At 37.5% G+C, this 23,333-nt stretch overlaps 2 protein-coding genes across 2 annotated transcripts; both read left to right on the top strand.

The window, feature by feature from the left end:
- Positions 1-3,044: 3,044 nt before the first annotated feature.
- On the top strand, positions 3,045-18,200 carry LOC107823175 (phospholipase D alpha 1-like). Its single transcript, XM_075256639.1, has 4 exons — positions 3,045-3,237; positions 3,390-3,490; positions 15,109-17,008; positions 17,506-18,200. The coding sequence occupies exons 2-4, from the start codon at positions 3,398-3,400 to the stop codon at positions 17,943-17,945; spliced, it is 2,433 nt and encodes an 810-aa protein (XP_075112740.1). The 5' UTR covers positions 3,045-3,237; positions 3,390-3,397; the 3' UTR covers positions 17,946-18,200.
- A 2,279-nt stretch (positions 18,201-20,479) lies between these two features.
- On the top strand, positions 20,480-21,293 carry LOC107823176 (uncharacterized). The gene is made up of 2 exons (XM_016649774.2): positions 20,480-20,803; positions 20,904-21,293. Exons 1-2 carry the CDS (start codon positions 20,626-20,628, stop codon positions 21,134-21,136), a joined length of 411 nt encoding a protein of 136 aa, XP_016505260.1. The 5' UTR covers positions 20,480-20,625; the 3' UTR covers positions 21,137-21,293.
- The last annotated feature ends 2,040 nt before the right edge of the window (positions 21,294-23,333 follow it).

The raw sequence follows: 23,333 nt of genomic DNA, 5'->3' as shown, positions 1-23,333 counted from the left end.
GGCTTTCTTCCACTCCATGCTTCTTGAGGGGTTTGATCTCTAACATTTCTTGTTGGAGACCTGTTATTCAAATAAAATGTACAAGAAACAGCTTCGGCCCAAAATTTCTTAGGCATACTTTTAGCTTTCAACATAAATCTAGCCATATTAAGAATTGTTCGATTCTTTCTCTCTGCAACACCATTTTGTTGAGGTGAATAAGGTACCGTTAGAGGGCAACGAATTCCATGAAGTTGACAGAAGTCATTAAATTCGTTTGAGGTGAATTCGCCTCCTCTATCGGACCTTAGAGCTTTAATTTCATAGCCACTTTCTTTCTCCACAAGTACTTTGAAATTTTTAAAAGTAGCAAAAGCTTCAAATTTTTGGTTCAAGAAATAAACCCAAGTCTTTCTACTAAAGTCATCAATGAAAAGCAGAAAGTATTTTCTTTTACCAAAAGAAGGTGGATTGATTGGTCCAAACACATCAGTGTGGACAAGTTGGAGCGGCTTGGTTGATCTTGACATGGCCTCCTTTGGAAAACTCCTCCTTGCATGTTTTCCAAGAAAACAAGCTTCACACAATTGATTTGGATGGTTGATTGATGGTATCCCATGCACCATGTTCTTTTCTCCCATTGATTTGAGCGCTTCAAAATTTAAGTGCCCAAATCGCATGTGCCAACACCATGATTCATCTTGCACATTAGCCTTCAAACACTTTGCATCAATTATTTTAAGATTCAGAGAAAACAATCTATTCTTTGCCATATGCACTTTTGCAATTAGAATTCCACTTGAATCTCTAAGCCAAAGGTGCATATTTTTCATGTGGATGTCATATTCCTTTTCAAGAAGTTGGCCCAAACTTAAAATATTACTTTTTAATTTTGGCACATAATAAACATCTTGAATTAACTTGTGACTACCATATTTACAGGAGATCAGAATCGTACCTATCCCTTCGATTTGAACCTTTGAGGTATCTCCAAAGGATACATTACCTCTCATTGTTTTATTGATCTCCACAAACTTCTTTTTGTACTCACACATATGATTGCTTGCTCCATTGTCCAAATACCACGAGCTGCAATCATCTCTGTCTTCTTCCTTGAGTGTCATCAACAACGTTGACTCATTTTTTTCTTTCTTGTCGTCAACAAGGTTAGCCTTTTCTTCAACATTGCTACGACATTCCCAAGAGTAATGGCCAAATTTATGACAATTATAACATTTAATTTTTGATTTGTCATACCTTTGTCCATTATTTTCTTGGTAGTATCCACATCCTCTTCCTCCTCTTTGTCCACGACCACGGCCTCTGAATGTTTGGTGGATTTTAACTTCATTGTTGAAGTTGTTACCATTACTTCTTCCTCTTCCATGACCTCCTCGGCCTCGTCCTCGTCCTCGTCCGTTTCCTCGATAGCTTGTTTCACCTCCATAATCCTTGAAGGATGCCTGAGTTTTAAGAAGTTACTCCGATGGCACTTCTTGTCTCCTTTTGATCTTTTCTTCGTGGGCCTGTAAAGAACCTTCCAATTGCTCCACCATCATAGAGTCTAAATCTTTAGATTCCTCAATAGCACATACCACAAAATCAAATTTAGGTGTTAAAGTGCGAAGGATCTTTTCTACCACACAGACATCTTCTATGTCCTCCCCGTATCTTCTTAGTTGATTTACAACAACCTTCACTTTTGAAAAATAATCCGAGATGCATTCGGATTCTTTCATTTTTAAAACTTCAAAATCATCCCTTAGAGTTTGAAGTTTTACCTTTTTCACCTTGTCAACTCCTTGAAGAGAATTTTGTAAAATCTCTCAAGCTTCCTTTGAGGTGGTAACATCTGCCACCTTCTCAAACATGGCATCATCCAAACATTGGTGGATGAGTGTGAGGGCTTGTTGATCCTTCTTCCTTGTCTTTGCCAAGACTTCTTTTTCAATTTGAGGCAGAGCTTCCTCATTATCTGATTTTGCATACCCTCTGTCTACAATTTCCCATACATCCTGGGAGCCAAGAATGACTTTCATACATAGACATCATTTCTCTTAATTATCTTTTGTGAGACGGGGGTACTGAAAAGATAGCGGATCATTATTTGTCATGGCTCTAATACCACGTTGTTGGGATAAAATAAATAATCTCGCCCAAGAATAATATCCACAGCAAATAATAATAACACAAGAGAGTAACAATGACACCAAATATTTTAGCGAGATAAAGTACAATATCCGAGTGTAGCAATATTACCACTATAATATTACAACTCAGTAGTGTCAAGAGACTACTACAACTTTGAAAGAAATAACACTCTTCATATAAAACACCTCACTACAATATTACTACCACTCACTAGTTATCTCACAGACAACAATCAGTGGATTACTCTCTCTAACTTCTATTGTTTCTCTCTTATTTTGGTGTGTTTTAAAGGAGAAATGAAGCCTGCTATTTATAGGCACATTTTCACCAACCAAACCAATTTGATTGGTTAATCAATGTGCAAATTCCAGCAGCCCAATCTTGAAAAATCTGAAGTTTTTTTTTCTTCCGTCCATCACTCCTCTTCCTTTTATTCAATGTAATAGGTGAGTCAATCACTCCTCTTTCTTTTTCTTTTATTCAATGTAGTAGATATGAACTCCACAATTGTTAGAGTTTTATGCCTTCGCTTGACTTCTAGCTTGTTGTTGTTGCTTTTTTAATTTCTCTTTAGAATAAAAAGAAACTACTTTAATGTTGTTGAATACTTTCAGTATTCAACAACAACAACAAGTCAGCATAATCTCATTTAGTGAGGTGTGGGAGGATAGTGTGTACGCAGACCTTACCCCTACCATAGGATAGAGAGACTCTGAAAGTATTCAATACTTATTAAATTGCGGGTAGTGTGAGGTTTTAATGATCCTAATTTGCTTGTTTTCTTCAAATCCCATCAGGCATGAAACAAAAATACGGATCTAATTTATGTAGGATATTTTATTTTCCATAAAGATTAAGTCCTCAAAAGACAATTAATGTTGCAGTTTTGTAACTTGTGTTTACTCAGTCAACCTTTTTGCATTCCGCTATACCTATGGGCCAATTTCTCTAACAACACAGCTTTATCGGATCGCCACTTCCTTTTTCTTTCACTTCTTTTTACAGCAAACATCGGATCATATTCTCACTTCTGTTTTTTAGCGACACTTTAATTTTCCTTTTGTTGGAGTGAAATTTCAGGTCTATTTACTTAATTTCTTGATCCTTGTGAGTGCACTATCCTTTTTGCATGCACTGATTGTTTCCCCTTCTGACGCGAGTTCAACTTATTATACAATGACTTTGTGTTATAATTTAATTTGTGGATTTTGTGTTTTCCTTTTAATCATATTGTGGAGTGTGTAATCCTTTGTTAGCAGGTGAGAAAATGGCTGCTGTTCTGCTTCATGGTACTCTGCATGTCACTGTACACGAGGTTGATAGGTTGCGCGAGAAGCACGGTGGCAACTTCTTCAGCAAGGTAATATACACTTGAATTTGAGTTGGTTCACCATACGTCAAATTTGAATTGTTTTTCTGCACTTCTGTATTCCTGAATATCCTTTTTTCTTTCTCCTTTTGGTCTTATGATTATGATGTTGCGGAAGCCAAATGTATATAGTGTGAATAAGTCACAACTACTATACCAAAAAATTATGACAGCCACCAAATAATAAATAAGACAATAAAACAATAATAAAGGGAACACCAGAATTTACGAGGTTCGGCTAATTTTGCCTACTCCTCGGACACAACCAATATTTTATTCCACTCCAAAAATACAAGTGAAATAATACTAAAGAGAGAAGATACAAATGCCTTAAACAGATGAGAAGGCAAATGAGAGGTGTGTTTCAATCCTAAACATTAGGCCTTCTTTTATAGGGGAAAAATCCCCCCCAAACTTAATTCCCAACCAATGTGGGACTTTGGCATTTTGCCAAACTTCAACAAATCTCCACCTTGGCAAAATTTCACATTTTCAATTCTCTCTCAATAACAAATTTTGGTTGTGTCTTCATCTTCAATCTTCAGTGTTCAACAATGTTGATCAAATCCAAACAATGTTGAAACTTGACCGCAGTCACCACCTTTGTCAGCATATCAGCAGGATTCTCTGTAGTATGAATTTTCTTCACCGTGACTCCACCTTCTTCTATGATTTCTCGTACGAAATGATACCGAACATCAATGTGTTTCGTCCTTGCATGATAAACTTGGTTCTTCGCTAATTTAATAGCACTTTGACTATCACAAAAAATTGTGATACCTTTTTGTTCAATACCAAGCTCCTTTAGCAATCCTTGAAGCCAAATTGCCTCTTTCACAGCATCTGTAATAGCCATGTACTCTGCCTCTGTTGTAGACAAAGCAACTGTTGACTGCAAAGTAGACTTCCAACTAACTGGTGCCTTTGCAAAAGTAAACACATAACCAGTAGTTGATCTTCGTTTGTCCATATCACCCGCAAAATCTGAGTCACAATATCCAACTACAAACTGATTATCTTCCTGCTCAAAAACTAACCCGACATCTACAGTATTATGAATATACCGTAGAATCCACTTCACAGCTTGCCAATGCTCCTTCCCTGGATTGTGCATATATCTGCTAATAACTCCAACAGCTTGTGAAATGTCAGGCCTTGTGCAAACCATTGCATACATCAAGCTACCAACAGCATTTGCGTATGGTATTGACATATACTCTCGTTCAGCTTCATCCATTGGCGACATAGTAGTACTTAGCTTAAAATGGGAAGTAAGTGGAGTACTAACTGGCTTAGTCTTGTCATCTATGCCAAAACGTTGAAGTACTCTCTTCAAATATTCCTTTTGAGATAAACAGAGTTTCTTTGAACGTCTATCTCTAATTATCTCCATGCCAAGAATTTTCTTTGCCTCACCCAAATCCTTCATCTCGAACTCCTTCTTCAGTTGAATCTTCAACTTATCAATTTCTTCCGAATTCTTGGAAGCTATCAACATATCATCAACATATAGGAGAAGATATACAAAGGAACCATCTTTAAGCTTGTGCAAATACACACAATGATCGTATTTGCTTCTCTTGTACCCTTGCCGCAACATAAACTCGTCAAATCGCTTGTACCATTGTCTAGAAGATTGTTTCAATCCGTACAACGATTTTTCAAGTTTGCACACCATATTTTCTTTTCCAGCAACTTTGAATCCTTCTGGCTGAGTCATGTAGATTTCCTCCTCCAAGTTTCCATGTAAAAACGCAGTTTTTACATCCATCTGAACTAGTTCCAAATCCAATTGTGCTACCAAAGCCAACATAATTCTAATGGAGGAATGTTTTACAACTGGAGAAAACACTTCATTGTAATCAATTCCCTCCTTTTGAGCATATCCTTTGGCCACCAATCTTGCTTTGTAGCGAACATCTACTTGGTTAGGAAATCCTTCCTTCTTTGCAAATACCCATTTGCACCCAATTGCTTTCTTTCCCTTCGGGAGATTGGCCAATCTCCATGTATGATTCTGATGAAGGGACTGTATCTCATCATTCATGGCAATCCTCCACTTATCTTCTTCTGAACTTTGAACAATGTCTTTATAAGTAGTAGGAACATCATCAGCTACAATTGAGGTTGCACAAGCAACCGTCTCTATGAGACGAACAGGTTTCGTTATTGTTCTTTTTGGCCTGCTGGTTGCTATTGATTCAAGTTGTTGTTGAGATTCCTGAGTTGGAATCTCCTCTACTGGCTCTCCTTCCAGAGGGTAATCTTCATTTGTTTCCTCCTCTGCTTCTTGTGTAGGAAAAATAAATTTTCCCTCAAACTCCACCTGCTTAGAAGCAACTTCATTTTGTTTGGTATCTTCTGTTACCTTATTTACCATAGCAAATTCATCAAAGGTAACATCTCTGCTGAATATTACTTTCTTTGTCATAGGACACCATAAGCGATATCCTTTGACTCCAGAAGTAATTCCCATAAAAATAGCCTTCTTTGCCCTTGGATCCAATTTTGACTCCGTCACATGATAATATGCAGTTGAGCCAAACACGTGCAAAGAGTTATAATCTACAGCAGGTTTTCCGTACCATTTTTCAAATGGTGTTTTGCCATCAATAGCAGCAGATGGTAGACGATTAATGAGGTGGCATGCATATGTAATTGCCTCAGCCCAAAATTCTTTGCCCAAGCCAGCATTGGACAACATACACCGTACCTTCTCCAGCAAGGTCCGGTTCATACGTTCTGCCACTCCATTCTGTTGTGGTGTATGTCTAACAGTGAAGTGTCGGACGATGCCATCATTTTCACAGACCTTATTGAAATGATCATTTTTGTATTTACCTCCATTGTCTGTGCGAATACACTTGATCCTCCTGCCTGTTTGATTCTCCACCATCGTCTTCCATTTAAGAAAAATTCCCAGCACTTCATCTTTGTTTTTCATTGTATACACCTACACTCTTCGAGAAAAATCATCAACAAAGGTTACAAAATAGTGCTTCCCACCCAATGAAGGTGTTTTGGAAGGACCCCAAACATCAGAGTGTACATAATCCAAAATGCCTTTAGTATTATGGATCGCTGTACCAAATTTAACCCTTGTCTGTTTCCCTTTGACACAATGCTCACAAAACTCCAAGTTGCAAGCCTTTACTCCTTTTAACAATCCTTGATCTGATAGAGTTTTCAAGGATTTTCCTCCAGCATGTCCCAAGCGCATGTGCCATAGCTTGGTTGCTTCTGCCTCTTTGTCGTCACTGGATGTCACTGTCGTTGTCCCAATAACTGTACTGCCACGATAGCGGTACATATTATTATTCTTCCGATTAGCCTTCATTACCACTAGTGCACCGGAGCATACTCTCATCACTCCATTTTCTGCAATGATTTTGAACCCTTTTGATTCTAGGGCTCCCACAGAGATGAGATTCTTCTTTAAATCCGGTACATATCGAACATCTATCAATGTTCTGATCATTCCATCATGGTTCCTTAATCGTATTGAACCAATGCCATATGAGGTAAGAGGGCTGTTATCCGCTGTGTGGACGACTCCATATTCTCCTTCTTGAAATTCCACGAACCAGTCCCTGTTGGGACACATATGATAGCTACAAGCCGAGTCCATCAACCATATGTCTGAAGATGTTGATGACTCTGTTGTAACTAATGAGAAGTCTGAATCATCACAATCAGCTACATTTGAATCCATAATGGCCTTTCCATTGTTATGTTTGGCCTTATTCTTCAACTTCGGACAGTCTTTCTTCCAGTGCCCTTTTTCTCGACAAAAGGCACATTCATCTTTGCTGGGTCTGGATCTTGACTTGGATCTTCCCTTCTTTGTCCTCGTTTGATTTTGAGGACGACCCCTCACAAATAGTGCTTCTCCTTCTCCGCCCTTCTGTTTTTCTCGCTTTCTTTGTTCATAGCTGTACAAAGCCGAACAAACTTCTCTGAGAGAAACTTCGTCATTTCCATGGAGTAGAGTAGTTTCAAGGTGCTCGTACTCATCAGGAAGTGACGCCAACAACATCAAGGCCAAGTCACCATCATCATAAGTTGTATCCATATTTTGCAAATCTGTAACCAACTTATTGAAACTGGTGATATGTTCATTCATCGTGGTACCAGGAACATAGGTGAAGTGAAACAGTCTCTTCTTCATGTACAATTTATTTTAACTGTTTTTCTTCAAAAATTTATCCTCCAGTGCTTTCCATAATTTACTTGCAGAAGTTTCCTTTGTGTATGGATATTTCTGCTCTCTAGCAAGGTAGGATCGAATGGTACCGCAAGCAACACGGTTGATAATTCTCCAATCTTCTTCTCCAATAACATCTGGTTTCTTTTCTTCAATGGCCAGATCTAGCCCTTGTTGAAAAAGGACATCTAGAACCTCGCCTTGCCACATCCCAAAATGTCCGGACCCGTCAAATATTTCGACCGCAAATTTCGCATTTGACACAATTCTTGTCATAAGCGAAGATGCCAATGATGACGTATTGTTGACACTTGATGTAGATTCTTCTTGTTTATTGTCTCCCATCTTTGACACAAATATTATTTAATAGCTGACGACACAAATCAAGATTATTTCCTTTCTGGTGTGGAAGATCAGACTAAGCTGCAACCATAGAGCATACTCAGACAGAACCTTGACTCAGTTACCAAGATAAATCTTTTCTGATGTGGAAGATCAGACTATGCTGCAACCACAGAGCATACTTAGACAATACCTTGGCTCTGATACCAATTGTTGCGGAAGCCAAATGTATATAGTGTGAATAAGTCACAACTACTATACCAAAAAATTATGACAGCCACCAAATAATAAATAAGACAATAAAACAATAATAAAGGGAACACCAGAATTTACGAGGTTCGGCTAATTTTGCCTACTCCTCGGACACAACCAATATTTTATTTCACTCCAAAAATACAAGTGAAATAATACTAAAGAGAGAAGATACAAATGCCTTAAACAGATGAGAAGGCAAATGAGAGGTGTGTTTCAATCCTAAACATTAGGCCTTCTTTTATAGGGGAAAAATCCCCCCAAACTTAACTCCCAACCAATGTGGGACTTTGGCATTTTGCCAAACTTCAACAAATCTCCACCTTGGCAAAATTCCACATTTTCAAGATTTAGTTCCTTTTGATATGCTATGTAGTGTTTTCTGAATTTTCTATGAACATGAAGTTGGAATTTTCTTCGCTATAGGGGTTGGATAAGTATGTGATGAATGTAAAACTGTAAATAGACACGAAAATAGGCACAATTCGTGTGCTGTTAAAATGGTAGCCTTGTTCCCAATGAACAGATTGGTAGCATGTTAATACATTATTCAGCTGAATCGTCAGATTCCATATTGTCTTGTAGATGTGTCTTACTATATTGGTGTAGATATTTCTTACTCTGATGAATATTTTTTGTCTGTATTTCATAACCCCATGATATATGCCCATTAACATTGTTGTTCCTTTAAATCTCTTTTAAGCTTTCACCCTATGAAGTCTAATTTTGTGGCCGATCTTTCTCTTAATTTCTTAAAACAACAGCATCACAAACTTCTGTTATTGTAGTTTTATGAATCACGAATGAGCAGAGTCTCCTGATATAGATAGCAGGGGGCAATCCAAGGATATTAATGATGATGTCCATCTCATTGAAGAAGTCTTAGACATGTGCCTAATAAGAGTTTTCTTTGGTTTGGTAGCCAACCTTGTTGACTTGGTTTGGTTGGTAGCCAACCTTGTTGAATTAGTTTGGTTTGGTAGCCAACCTTGTTGAATTTTGAAAAGTGTGTGTAAATTGTCAAATATTGTAGGCTTTAGAGGGTGAAGCTTTGGCTATAAAAGGAGAGCTTCAACTCTCATTTCTACACACCAACAAAGAGAGAAAGAAAGAGTGAGGTTTCACAGACAAGGTATAAGAAAATAGTCTGTGAGGAAAATAGAGAGTGAGCGATATTGTAGTGAAGTGGGAATATCAAAAGAGGGTTATTTCTTTTGAGTGTTGTAGTGGTCTTTGGAGTATTTATCTCCGACCTACAAAGTGTAAAATTCCTTACTATAGTGATATCAGTTGCTCCTCTCAGGGTCGTGGTTTTTTCCCTTATTCAGAAGGGTTTTCCACGTAAAAATCTTGGTGGCATTATTACTCTTTTATTATTGTTAATTACCGTATCTCGGTGCTACATTATTATTCCGCTTTATTACCGTGAATATTATTTTGGTAAGGGGTTTATTCCCAACAACTGGTATCAGAGCACAGGTTCTGCTCGTTCACTGAAATACTATTCACTGTCGGTAGTACTATACTTGGTGAAAAATAAAAATGTCCGGAGTAAAGTACGAGGTAGCAAAATTCAACGGAGATAACGGTTTCTCAACATGGCAAAGAAGGATGAGAGATCTGCTTATCCAACAAGGATTACACAAGATTCTAGATGTTGATTCTAAAAAGCCTGATACCATGAAAGCTGAGGATTGGGCTGACTTGGATGAAAGAGCTGCTAGTGCAATCAGGTTGCACTTATCAGATGATGTGGTAAATAACATCATTGATGAAGACACTACACGTGGAATTTGGACAAGGTTGGAAAGCCTATACATGTCCAAAACGCTGACAAATAAATTGTACCTGAAGAAGCAGTTATACGCCCTACACATGAGTGAAGATACAAATTTTTTGTCACATTTAAATGTGTTTAACGGACTAATCACACAGCTTTCCAACCTCGGAGTGAAAATCGAGGAAGAAGATAAAGTCATCTTGCTATTGAACTCGTTGCCATCTTCGTACGATAACTTGGCAACAACCATCTTGCACGGTAAGACTACTATTGAGTTGAAAGATGTCACATCGGCTCTTCTACTCAATGAGAAGATGAGAAAGAAGCCTGAAAATCAAGGACATGCTCTCATCACACAAGGTAGAGGCAGGAGTTATCAAAGGAGTTCGAACAACTATGGTAGATCCGGAGCTCGTGGGAAGTCAAAGAACCGATCCAAATCAAGAGCCAGAAATTGCTACAACTGTGATCAACCAGGTCACTTCAAAAGAGATTGCCCAAATCCAAAGAAGGGCAAAGGTGAAACCAGTGGCCAGAAGAATGACGACAACACAGCCGCCATGGTGCAAAATAATGATAATGTTGTCCTCTTTATAAATGAGGAAGAGGAATGCATGCACCTGTCAGGTCCAGAGTCGGAATGGGTGGTTGACACAGCGGCATCTCACCATGCCACACCGGTAAGAGATCTTTTTTGCAGATATGTAGCAGGTGATTTCGGCACAGTGAAAATGGGTAACACAAGTTACTCAAAGATTGCGGGGATTGGTGACATTTGTATCAAGACAAATGTCGGATGCACATTGGTTCTAAAGGATGTGCGGCATGTACCTGATTTGCGGATGAACTTGATCTCGGGAATTGCTTTAGACCGAGATGGATACGAGAGTTATTTTGCAAATCAAAAGTGGAGACTCACTAAGGGATCATTGGTGATTGCAAAGGGAGTTGCTCGTGGCACGTTGTACAGGACAAATGCAGAAATATGCCAAGGTGAATTGAACGCGGCACAAGATGAGATTTCTGTAGATTTATGGCACAAAAGAATGGGTCATATGAGCGAGAAGGGATTGCAGATTCTTGCCAAGAAATCACTCATTTCTTATGCCAAAGGTACAACTGTAAAACCTTGTGACTACTGTTTATTTGGTAAGCAGCATAGAGTCTCATTTCAGACATCGTCCGAAAGAAAATTGAATATACTTGATTTAGTATATTCTGATGTTTGCGGCCCAATGGAAATTGAATCAATGGGCGGTAACAAATATTTTGTTACTTTTATTGATGATGCTTCACGAAAATTATGGGTTTATATTTTGAAAACCAAAGATCAGGTGTTTCAAGTTTTCCAGAAATTTCATGCTCTAGTAGAAAGGGAGACGGGTCGAAAGCTAAAGCGCCTCCGAAGTGACAATGGAGGTGAGTACACTTCAAGGGAATTTGAAGAGTATTGTTCAAGTCATGGGATCAGACATGAAAAGACAGTTCCTGGAACCCCACAACACAATGGTGTAGCCGAGAGGATGAACCGCACCATTGTGGAGAAGGTGAGAAGCATGCTCAGAATGGCTAAACTGCCTAAGTCATTCTGGGGTGAAGCAGTTCAAACAGCCTGTTACCTGATCAATAGGAGTCCATCAGTTCCGTTGGCGTTTGAAATCCCAGAGAGAGTTTGGACCAACAAGGAGGTGTCCTACTCGCATCTGAAGGTGTTCGGTTGCAGAACTTTTGCACATGTACCAAAAGAGCAGAGAACAAAGCTGGATGATAAATCTGTTCCCTGCATATTTATCGGATATGGAGATGAAGAGTTCGGGTACAGACTGTGGGATCCTGTAAAGAAGAAGGTCATCAGAAGCAGAGATGTAGTCTTCCGAGAAAGTGAAGTTGGAACTGCTGCTGATATGTCAGAAAAGGCGAAGAATGGTATAATTCCTAACTTTGTTACTATTCCTTCTACTTCTAACAATCCCACAAGTGCAGAAAGTACGACCGACGAGGTTGCCGAGCAGGGGGAGCAACCTGGTGAGGTTATTGAGCAGGGGGAGCAACTTGATGAAGGTGTCGAGGAAGTGGAGCACCCCACTCAGGGAGAAGAACAACCTCAACCTCTGAGGAGATCAGAGAGGCCAAGGGTAGAGTCATGCAGGTACCCTTCCACAGAGTATGTCCTCATCAGTGATGAGGGGGAGCCAGAAAGTCTTAAGGAGGTGCTGTCCCATCCAGAAAAGAACCAGTGGATGAAAGCTATGCAAGAAGAGATGGAATCTCTACAGAAAAATGGCACATACAAGCTGGTTGAACTTCCAAAGGGTAAAAGACCACTCAAATGCAAATGGGTCTTTAAACTCAAGAAAGATGGAAATGGCAAGCTGGTCAGATACAAAGCTCGATTGGTGGTTAAAGGCTTCGAACAAAAGAAAGGTATTGATTTTGACGAAATTTTCTCACCTGTTGTCAAAATGACTTCTATTCGAACAATTTTGAGCTTAGCAGCTAGCCTAGATCTTGAAGTGGAGCAGTTAGATGTGAAAACTGCATTTCTTCATGGAGATTTGGAAGAGGAGATTTATATGGAGCAGCCAGAAGGATTTGAAGTAGCTGGAAAGAAACACATGGTGTGCAAATTGAATAAGAGTCTTTATGGATTGAAGCAGGCACCAAGGCAGTGGTACATGAAGTTTGACTCATTCATGAAAAGTCAAACATACCTAAAGACCTATTCTGATCCATGTGTATACTTCAAAAGATTTTCTGAGAATAACTTTATTATATTGTTGTTGTATGTGGATGACATGTTAATTGTAGGAAAAGACAAGGGGTTGATAGCAAAGTTGAAAGGAGATCTGTCCAAGTCATTTGATATGAAGGACTTGGGCCCAGCACAACAAATTCTAGGGATGAAGATAGTTCGAGAGAAAACAAGTAGAAAGTTGTGGCTATCTCAGGAGAAGTACATTGAACGTGTACTAGAACGCTTCAACATGAAGAATGCTAAGCCAGTCAGCACACCTCTTGCTGGTCATCTAAAGTTGAGTAAGAAGATGTGTCCTACAACAGTGGAGGAGAAAGGAAACATGGCTAAAGTTCCTTATTCTTCAGCAGTCGGAAGCTTAATGTATGCAATGGTATGTACTAGACCTGATATTGCTCACGCAGTTGGTGTTGTCAGCAGGTTTCTTGAAAATCCTGGAAAGGAACATTGGGAAGCAGTCAAGTGGATACTCAGGTACCTGAGAGGTACCACGGGAGATTGTTTGTGCTTTGGAGGATCTGATCCAATCTTGAAGGGCTATACAGATGCTGATATGGCAGGTGACATTGACAACAGAAAATCTACTACTGGATATTTATTTACATTTTCAGGGGGAGCTATATCATGGCAGTCTAAGTTGCAGAAGTGCGTTGCACTTTCAACAACTGAAGCAGAGTACATTGCCGCTACAGAAACTGGCAAGGAGATGATATGGCTCAAGCGATTCCTTCAAGAGCTTGGATTGCATCAGAAGGAGTATGTCGTCTATTGTGACAGTCAAAGTGCAATAGACCTTAGCAAGAACTCTATGTACCATGCAAGGACCAAACACATTGATGTGAGATATCATTGGATTCGAGAAATGGTAGATAATGAATCTCTAAAAGTCTTGAAGATTTCTACAAGTGAGAATCCCGCAGATATGCTGACCAAGGTGGTACCAAGGAACAAGTTCGAGCTATGCAAAGAACTTGTCGGCATGCATTCAAACTAGAAGACAGTGCTACCTCCTCTGGATGAATGAGACTGGATGAGGAGATTGATGATGTCCATCTCATTGAAGAAGTCTTAGACATGTGCCTAATAAGAGTTTTCTTTGGTTTGGTAGCCAACCTTGTTGACTTGGTTTGGTTGGTAGCCAACCTTGTTGAATTAATTTGGTTTGGTAGCCAACCTTGTTGAATTTTGAAAAGTGTGTGTAAATTGTCAAATATTGTAGGATTTAGAGGGTGAAGCTTTGGCTATAAAAGGAGAGCTTCAACTCTCATTTCTACACACCAACAAAGAGAGAAAGAAAGAGTGAGGTTTCACAGACAAGGTATAAGAAAATAGTCTGTGAGGAAAATAGAGAGTGAGCGATATTGTAGTGAGGTGGGAATATCAAAAGAGGGTTATTTCTTTTGAGTGTTGTAGTGGTCTTTGGAGTATTTATCTCCGACCTACAAAGTGTAAAATTCCTTACTATAGTGATATCAGTTGCTCCTCTCGGGGTCGTGGTTTTTTCCCTTATTCAGAAGGGTTTTCCACGTAAAAATCTTGGTGTCATTATTACTCTTTTATTATTGTTAATTACCGTATCTCGGTGCTACATTATTATTCCGCTTTATTACCGTGAATATTATTTTGGTAAGGGGTTTATTCCCAACAATTAAAAACTTCAAATTGAAGCTTGTGGAGAAATCTAACTCTGCCCTAAATGTTTCTGGCAGAAACACATGCTCCTTACTACTTGTATTAAATTATCAAGACATGTGCTAACTGGATCCTTCTCTTCCTCTCTGTATCTTGGGTATTTTCTTTGTTTTCTGAATGATGAATAGGGGTGTTTCAGCTATAAAAAAGGTTAAATCTCAACCCTTTTCCTCTTAGGGAGGTGAAGCTGATTTATGTAAATTCATGTACTGATAATGTCCATTAGTTTCAGAGTAAAACCTGTTAGTGTTGAAACACCTACAGAATAGCGGACACCACATCTTCTCAATGCCAATTTAAAGTTGTATTCTATCCACCTCATTTCTTCAGCACAAATTACTGATTTTCAAATGTTGTTTTTAAGTAACATGTAATTAATCAATGCAGTATAACTCTTCGTTTTTCTATGTACCATTTGTAATGTTTCTGAGACCTCTCTCTGACTTAAGCCATGCACTCATGAAAATTTTCCATAATTAATCCTTCATATCTCTCTTTAGATACAAAATGGACTCTTTCAACTTGTTTAGAAAAGGATCTCCCTCTAATGAAATTTCTGATTGGTTGAAATCTCATATTTGCAGATTAAAGAGACCGTCGAGGAGACTGTAGGTGTTGGCAAAGGAGCTTCTAAAATGTATGCCACAGTTGATTTGGAAAAGGCAAGGGTTGGAAGAACCAGAGTCATTGAAAATGAACCAAGCAATCCTAGGTGGAATGAGTCGTTTCACATCTACTGTGCTCATATGGCATCAAATGTTATATTTACAGTCAAAGATAACAATTCCATTGGTGCAACCTTAATTGGAAGAGCTTATTTACCTGTTAATGAACTCTTGGAAGGGGAAGAGGTCGATGAATGGATTGAGATACTGGATGAAGACAAGAATCCCATAAAAGAAGGTTCTAAGATCCATGTGACGCTACAGTTCTTTGATATCAGTCGAGATCGTAATTGGGGACGTGGAATAGGTAGTCCTAAATATCCTGGTGTCCCTTACACTTTCTTCCCACAGAGATCAGGATGTCGCGTTTCTTTGTATCAAGATGCACATATCCCTGACAAATTTATTCCTAAAATACCTCTATCGGGGAGTAAATATTATGAACCGCATAGATGTTGGGAAGATGTGTTTGATGCTATTACAAATGCAAAGCACTTGATTTACATTACCGGCTGGTCAGTATATACTGAAATAACCTTGTTGAGAGACTCGAGGAGGCAAAAGCCTGGAGGAGATATCACACTCGGAGAGTTGCTCAAGAAGAAGGCGAGTGACGGTGTTAAAGTCCTTATGCTTGTATGGGATGATAGAACATCTGTACGTCTGCTGAAGAAGGATGGTCTTATGGCCACTCATGACGAAGAAACTGAAGAGTTCTTTAAAGATACTGACGTGCACTGTGTACTTTGCCCTCGGGATCCTGATGATGGTGGAAGCATAGTTAAGGATTTACAAATATCTACCATGTTTACTCATCACCAGAAAATCGTAATAGTGGACAGTGACATGCCCAGTGGAGAGTCGGACATGAGGAGGATTGTGAGTTTTGTTGGTGGCATTGATCTTTGTGATGGAAGATACGATACACCTTTCCATTCACTTTTTAGAACACTGGACACTGTACACCACGATGATTTCCACCAGCCTAATTTTGCTGAGGCTTCGATTACCAAAGGTGGGCCTAGGGAGCCCTGGCATGACATTCACTCTCGCGTTGAAGGACCAATTGCTTGGGATGTTCTGTTTAATTTTGAGCAGAGATGGAGAAAACAAGGCGGAAAAGATATTCTAGTCAACTTAAGAGAGATTGACAATGTTATCATTCCACCATCTCCAGTTATGTATCCAGATGATCCTGAAACGTGGAATGTTCAGTTATTCAGATCTATCGATGGCGGGGCAGCTTTTGGTTTTCCTGACACACCCGAAGATGCAGCAAAGGCGGGTCTAGTGAGTGGCAAAGATAACATAGTCGATAGAAGTATTCAGGATGCTTATATCACTGCTATTCGTCGGGCAAAGAATTTCATTTACATTGAAAATCAGTATTTTCTTGGAAGCTGTTACGATTGGCAGTGTGATGATGTGAAAGTAGAGGAGATAGGTGCTTTGCATCTCATTCCAAAAGAACTTACGTTGAAGATTGTGAGTAAGATTGAAGCAGGGGAAAGGTTTACAGTATATGTTCTGGTTCCAATGTGGCCAGAAGGAATTCCTGAGAGTGCATCTGTACAAGCAATATTAGATTGGCAAAAGAGGACAATGGAAATGATGTATAAACATATATTCCAGGCTATCAGAGACAAAGGTATTGACGATCACCCCAGGAATTATTTGACTTTTTTCTGCATTGGTAATCGGGAGTTGAAGAAGACCGGAGAATATGAACCTTCAGAGAAGCCAGAACCTGATTCTGATTATGAGCGAGCTCAGGAAGCTCGTCGCTTCATGATCTATGTCCATTCCAAGATGATGATTGGTGAGTTGTGGTTTGCAAATCTCTGTTCTATCTTAAACTTGATTCTCTGAAAATATGAACTTTAGATGTCTTGAATATGGCGAGAAAAACTTTCAAGTTTTATAAGTTCCTTGAAATACTTGAAGGATTTAACATGGTAAACAATCAAGTTCTTGATTTGTTTGTTTTGATTAAACACCAATCCTTAGATTGACTAAATACAAGAGACTTCAGACTTTCTTGCATAAGTACCGCATATAGTTACACTTAGAGGCGGATCTAAGATTTAAACGTGGTAGATTCCGCGTGTATTTTCTAACAACTGAAGCCATTGTACTTTTGCAATTATGGGTTCAGAGCTTAATATATTTGTTGAAATTACTTTCACATATATATATATATATATATATATATATATATATATATATATATATATATATATATTTCTCATTGAGTCTATGTTGCATCGATTCCTGGTTATGCTAGCATCGCGTGGTACTAACTTAGTTTCTTAACAGTTGATGATGAGTACATCATAGTTGGATCAGCCAACATAAACCAGAGGTCAATGGACGGCGCAAGAGATTCTGAGATAGCAATAGGAGCATACCAGCCTCATCATTTAACGACAAGACAACCAGCACGGGGTCAAGTTCATGGTTTCAGAATGGCATTGTGGTACGAGCATATGGGTATGCTTGACGACACCTTCCAACATCCAGAAAGTGAGGAATGTGTGAGGAAGGTGAATCAAATCGCTGATAAATACTGGGATCTGTATACAAGTGAGAGCCTAGAAAATGATCTGCCTGGTCACTTGCTCCGATACCCCGTTGGACTTACGAACAATGGGGATATCACGGATTTGCCTGGAAATGGAAATGAGTTCTTCCCTGACACTAAGGCCAGGGTTGTTGGTACTAAATCTGACTACCTTCCTCCTATCCTCACTACATAAGTTGAAAAACATGTTGGCTATATCCCAAGGAAACTGCAGTTTGTAGTGGAATAACAGATGGTTCTTTGTCTTTTAGATTTCTAATCGAGGGATGGGCATCTGAGATTTGATGAGGCTCCTTGTTTTAATTGTTGTTTTTGTAGATGTTTTTCAGATTTGTGTACGTGTTCTGAAAGGATACTAGTATTAGATTTGCTTTCTTTGGAAATTTAACACTTCGTTATTTTCTTGTTGAACTCGTTGTCTCGTTAAGTATACCACTACTACATTGCATCTACATTTATTTTTTGCCGGAATATTCATCTATTTTAGGTTCTATTAATTTTATAGTAACAACTACCTTCAACATGCGTGGACCTGGAATGACTATACCTTAGATCACCTCTATTTGTGTGGTCCGTTCTAGTGATAGCATTTTCACTTTTATTATCATTTTCAGTATTGGTTGGGGTAATTATAATGTTATTATCCGATCGAAATTTTAATACAATCTTTTCTGATCCCGTTGGAGGGGACACCCCATATTATACCAACATCTCTTTTGATTCTTCGATCATGCAGAGGTGTATATTTCCATTCTACCTCATGAACACGTTTACTGTATGAATCGTGATCAATCATCAAACCAAAATAGCGGCCCAGAATGGTGTGTTCGGGCGAAATAAAACTGTATGGTCAAGCAATAACAAAGTCAGAAATTGTTTTCTAACAAGAAGATTCAGAAAAATACAAGAATGTCACGATTGGAATTCGAATCTATGACCTAAAAGCATTTTATGAATTATCCTAATCACCATATTAGGAAAAAAAATTATGTCAAAAAGATTTTAACGATTTACATATATTAAAAATAACGTGATTCTCTGTATGAACACTCCTCCAAACCATGTAGTTTCGCCCTTGTAGTCAAGCAAATGTGTACTGAATCTCGTGACTTTTAGGAGTTTCTCTGCACAGGTGTCAAAGTTTAAGGCAAATGTAAGATTGCATGCAATCAAAAGGCGAAGAAATAATGAACCAAGTGGCCATGAGGGTTTATTATTTGTCCACTTGCCTTATTATTGGATGAGCCTCACTTGTCATTATTGCTAGGAAGCATTTAGACTGAGACGTGTCTATTGGACGTTTAATTTTATCATTACCAAATTCTAGTATTTCCGTAATCCAACAATCGTGGCATTTCGCTTCAATTATTAACTTACCACGTACTAATTGTAAAAATGAGAAGATTAATTAGTGTTCTCCTTTTCTAACGGACAGGTCCTATCACTGTCTTAATAGAGTTCGCCGTTACTTTCAAATTCCAGAGGTACAATAGAAACCGACAACATTTAGTGGCTTAGAGGGATGACTATGAAGATTTAATTTGACTACTGCCAATATTATCCACAAAAAACGAGAATCAAAAATTTCAAATTCCAAAATATCAAATCACATGCAACGAAAGGTGCACAGCAATCTAAGAGAATCAATTTCGTCCGATTCTCACCTCCAAATGAACCAAACAATTCCATTTTATTGTTTCTTTTTATTCCTTTTTCCTTTCTTTGTATCTATCCTCTAAATTTTGGTGGCATGAAAGAACTCTAGATTCTAACACCATAGTGCCGATTACGAGCGGCAAAATAGTTAAAAGAAAATAGTTAATCACCTATATTATTCACTAAAAGACGGATTAAATAATAAATCTTTTAAATCATATTATCCATTTTCTAACTTTTATCCATTGAGTAACCAATGTGTCTAACTTTTACATTTGTAAAGTTTTAAATTGGGGATTTTGAGAGTTAGGGAGACTGAAAATTCTCCCAAAAGTGATCTTATGCAAGAAGTCATGGATAATATGGGTAGGTTAATTCGTTTTTTTCCATATTAAATATGGGTCGGATCGAATAATTTATTCGTTTTTTATTACCCGTTTTCGACTCGAACCATATCTGACTCGCCCGTTTGACACTATAGCTCCGATCATAAAATGCCTTTAGCAGAATAGGTGCTGATGTTTTTGCATTAAATAAAACTATATCTTTTCATTAATGAGTTTTATTATCTTTGTAGTAATACTTTGGGTAAACAAATCTAGAATTTTCTTGTGAAATCTAATAGGAAATGTTTTCCCCTGACACAAGTGGTTTGTTGTTCTCGTGACAAGTACAGGATCCATTCGTACTTGACTTGAAGAAGCTGCTGCGTACAATAAAGTAGGGAGAACTTCCACGTCTCCAACTCTCATCACTTTGTTTAATTTTCTTCTTCACCTTAGATTCTTTAATTCATTCAATACTTTGTGGGGTCTGTGTAGACCACCAAAACAATAAAGCAATTTCTATTACAACAACTTTGACCATCTTTCATTCTCTGCCTTTCGTCTCTCTTTCCCCTGCCGTGCGGTTCATTACTGAAAGCAATATCTGATTTCTAAATCCAACACTTGGAGATAAACTAATCCACTATTTCATCTTTCCTTTCTCTATCTGATTCCTCTTTTAAAAAGGTTTTAAAAGAAATCGAGAGTCTCACTATTATTATTTTATACCTCAAATTTCTTCTTCCTCTTAAAAGTTTTACTATATAATATTGAGACGCCTTTCTTTTTAAGTCAACTCTTGCTTACATTTTAGACCATCAATTTTCCTCTTTCTTTTAAAATTTTTATTCAATCCCACCAACTCCATCGATCATGTCAAGTATGTTGGGTTCACAAGGCTTAGTTTTAGCAACAGCCATGGCTGTCTCTGCCGGTACCGTCATTCTACTGGATCTTTTCCGGGTCAAGTACTCCTCAACGACCCATCTTTCCGATCAACAAGATCACTCTCCACCTGAAAATCAGATTCTCAAATCTTGTTTATCTTCAGGTTACTAACTACTCATTTAATTTTCCCTCTGTTTTCTCGAAATTAACCTGGTAATTCTTCGTTTAGTTTAATCTAATTATGGTTGTCATATTAATTTCAGCTGGAAAGAACAAGGACAGAGCAAAGAAGAAAAAGAAGAGAGTTCATTTTGCAGCTGATGTGAAAAGTTCAAGTGGAAATGGCGAGGAGTACAGAAGAGAACATATGAGGAAATATACAGAAACTCGTATTAAATCTTGCGGGAATGAGATTGTGGGTATGCCAGGTAATAGAATGGCTTTATACACTGGGATTCTCAAGGATCGGGTGCAACGCATGGAATTCTCCTATTGATAAAATCGTATTTTCGTTTAGGTTCGTCTTCTTGCAATGTGAAACAGAGGAAGAATTAGGCGGAAGAAAATTGTAGGCATTTCGCTGTAACCTGTAAATAATGGTGTGAAAAGTTGTGTCATGGTTTTCTGTACATGAAATTAGGAACTCTTTTATATTTTCTTTGTCTTGAATTTTCTCCCCTTCTTATTTTACGATTTTAGGCTATAAGTAATTTTCACCGTCTCAGCTTTCTTTTTCCGTCTAGTTTCACTATCAACGTCGCAAATGCTAGGCTTGTACTTGTTTTATATTTTGGCGTTGTTCAACTCCTTTGATTTGCAAAAGATAATAAGTGTGTTTGGACACAGCGACGGATCTATGTACAAGGTTCGGGGTGGTACGCCACCCGCAAACTTCGGCGAAAACTGTATATATGTATAAGAAATAGTATATATATTTAAAGTGTCACCCACAAAACAAAAGTGGCCAAGGTACCGGTGGCAAAGGTCCATTTTTTGAGTTCGAATCCAACACACAACATGTTTTTTATTTTAAATGTTTTATTTTTAATTAATGAGATAAAGTAATCACAAAAAGTTTTATAATTAAAATAAAATTTCTAGAAAGCTAAAAGACTTCCCCACTTTCCCCTTTCCCAAAATTGTCACTAGCAAAAGGACTTTTAATTAATAAGATATAGTAAAAGTCTTCCCCACTTTCCCCTTTCCCAAAGTTGTCTCTAGCAAAAGGATTTCAATATCCAATTCTTAAGTCCCCAACCGGCCAACCCTCACTTTGCTTGTCCAGTTCTCACTCTCACGGCTCATCTCTTCAGTTCTTCTTTTTTGCTATTTCAAATCACATTTGTTCACCGGTAAAGCTTCCTCTTCCTCTTATTTATTTCTTAACCCTATATGGTTTATGACTATTTTTTTTCCATTAAATATATATTTTTTTTGCTTTTTTTTTTTTGTATTTAGTTGGATTTTAATGTTCTTGCAAAATTTTATTGTCACTTGTGATTTATTTGTTATGTATTTCTTTGGTTTTGTTAAAAATCCTATGCCACTTAAATGGTTTCATTGTAGAAATTAATTTCGTGGCTAAAAGAAAGAACATCTCCAATATTTTTGACCAAGAAAAATTCAAAATTAACTCCATTTTAACAATAAAAGTATTAGGGAAAGTTGAATAATTTTCATTGGTTAAGCTTATTGATGGTATGAAGTAGTAGAAATTATACTATATTCCATAATGAGCTACATAGAAAGCTTTCTCACTAGAATGAGCTTTTATTTTATAGGAATTGAATTCAGATGGATAAATTTGTCACGAGGTTGGACCATCCTCAACCAAGTCCTAGTTGTCAATCCTTGAGCCAAGCGAATGCCAATGTTTCTCATCTTATATAGAGTGTGATGTATTCACAAATGTAAGTAATGATGTCATTATGGATAATATGAAAACTCATCGAGGACAATTGTAAATAGATGATGTATATTTATAATATTAATATTATTGTTGGAAGTTTTATGGTTGCGTCAATTAGTTATAGTTATCATACTTTTTTCGTTTGATCGATTTGTCTATATAAATAAAAAAAGATGAATAACCCGAACCGACGCCCGAGTTGATCAAATCGATTAGCTTGGCACCAGGAACCTTCAAATCCTGGATCCGCCCCTGTTTGGACAGACTTCGAGGTGAAATTAAAAAAAATAAGTTAAATATAAAATTAGTAGTCGTACTCGTGCGATGCGCGGTCAATATAAAAAAATATTAATTAAATTAAAAGTTAATTAAAATATTAATTAACGTTTTTGTTCTATATTTTTTCTTTATTATATTATCCAATATTTAGTATTATTGCATTGTTAATAGAAATTTTTATTAGCATATTACTTTATTTAATTTTTGTGTGCTACTTTTTTTATAATATAATAGAAGATATATTTATTTTATTTTATATTTTATTCTATTAATCGCAATAATATTTTCTGAATATATTACTTTTTAATTTTTAAAAAAGAAAAACAAAAATTATTAAAAACAAAGAAATTTTGAATTGGCAGTTTTTTATTTTTTGTAATTTTAGTTTTTTATTTTAAAATAATTTAAAAACTCCAACTTGAAACTACTCTATAATTTGAATAGACATTTTTTTTAATTTTCGTTTTTTATTATAAAGTATTTTATTTTATAAATATTTTAATTT

This window comes from Nicotiana tabacum, chromosome 6 (genome assembly GCF_000715075.1).
Source record: "Nicotiana tabacum cultivar K326 chromosome 6, ASM71507v2, whole genome shotgun sequence".
Classification (NCBI taxonomy): Eukaryota; Viridiplantae; Streptophyta; class Magnoliopsida; order Solanales; family Solanaceae; genus Nicotiana; species Nicotiana tabacum.
The sequence above is the reverse complement of the archived record's forward strand: the minus strand, read 5'-3'. Positions and strand labels throughout refer to the sequence as shown.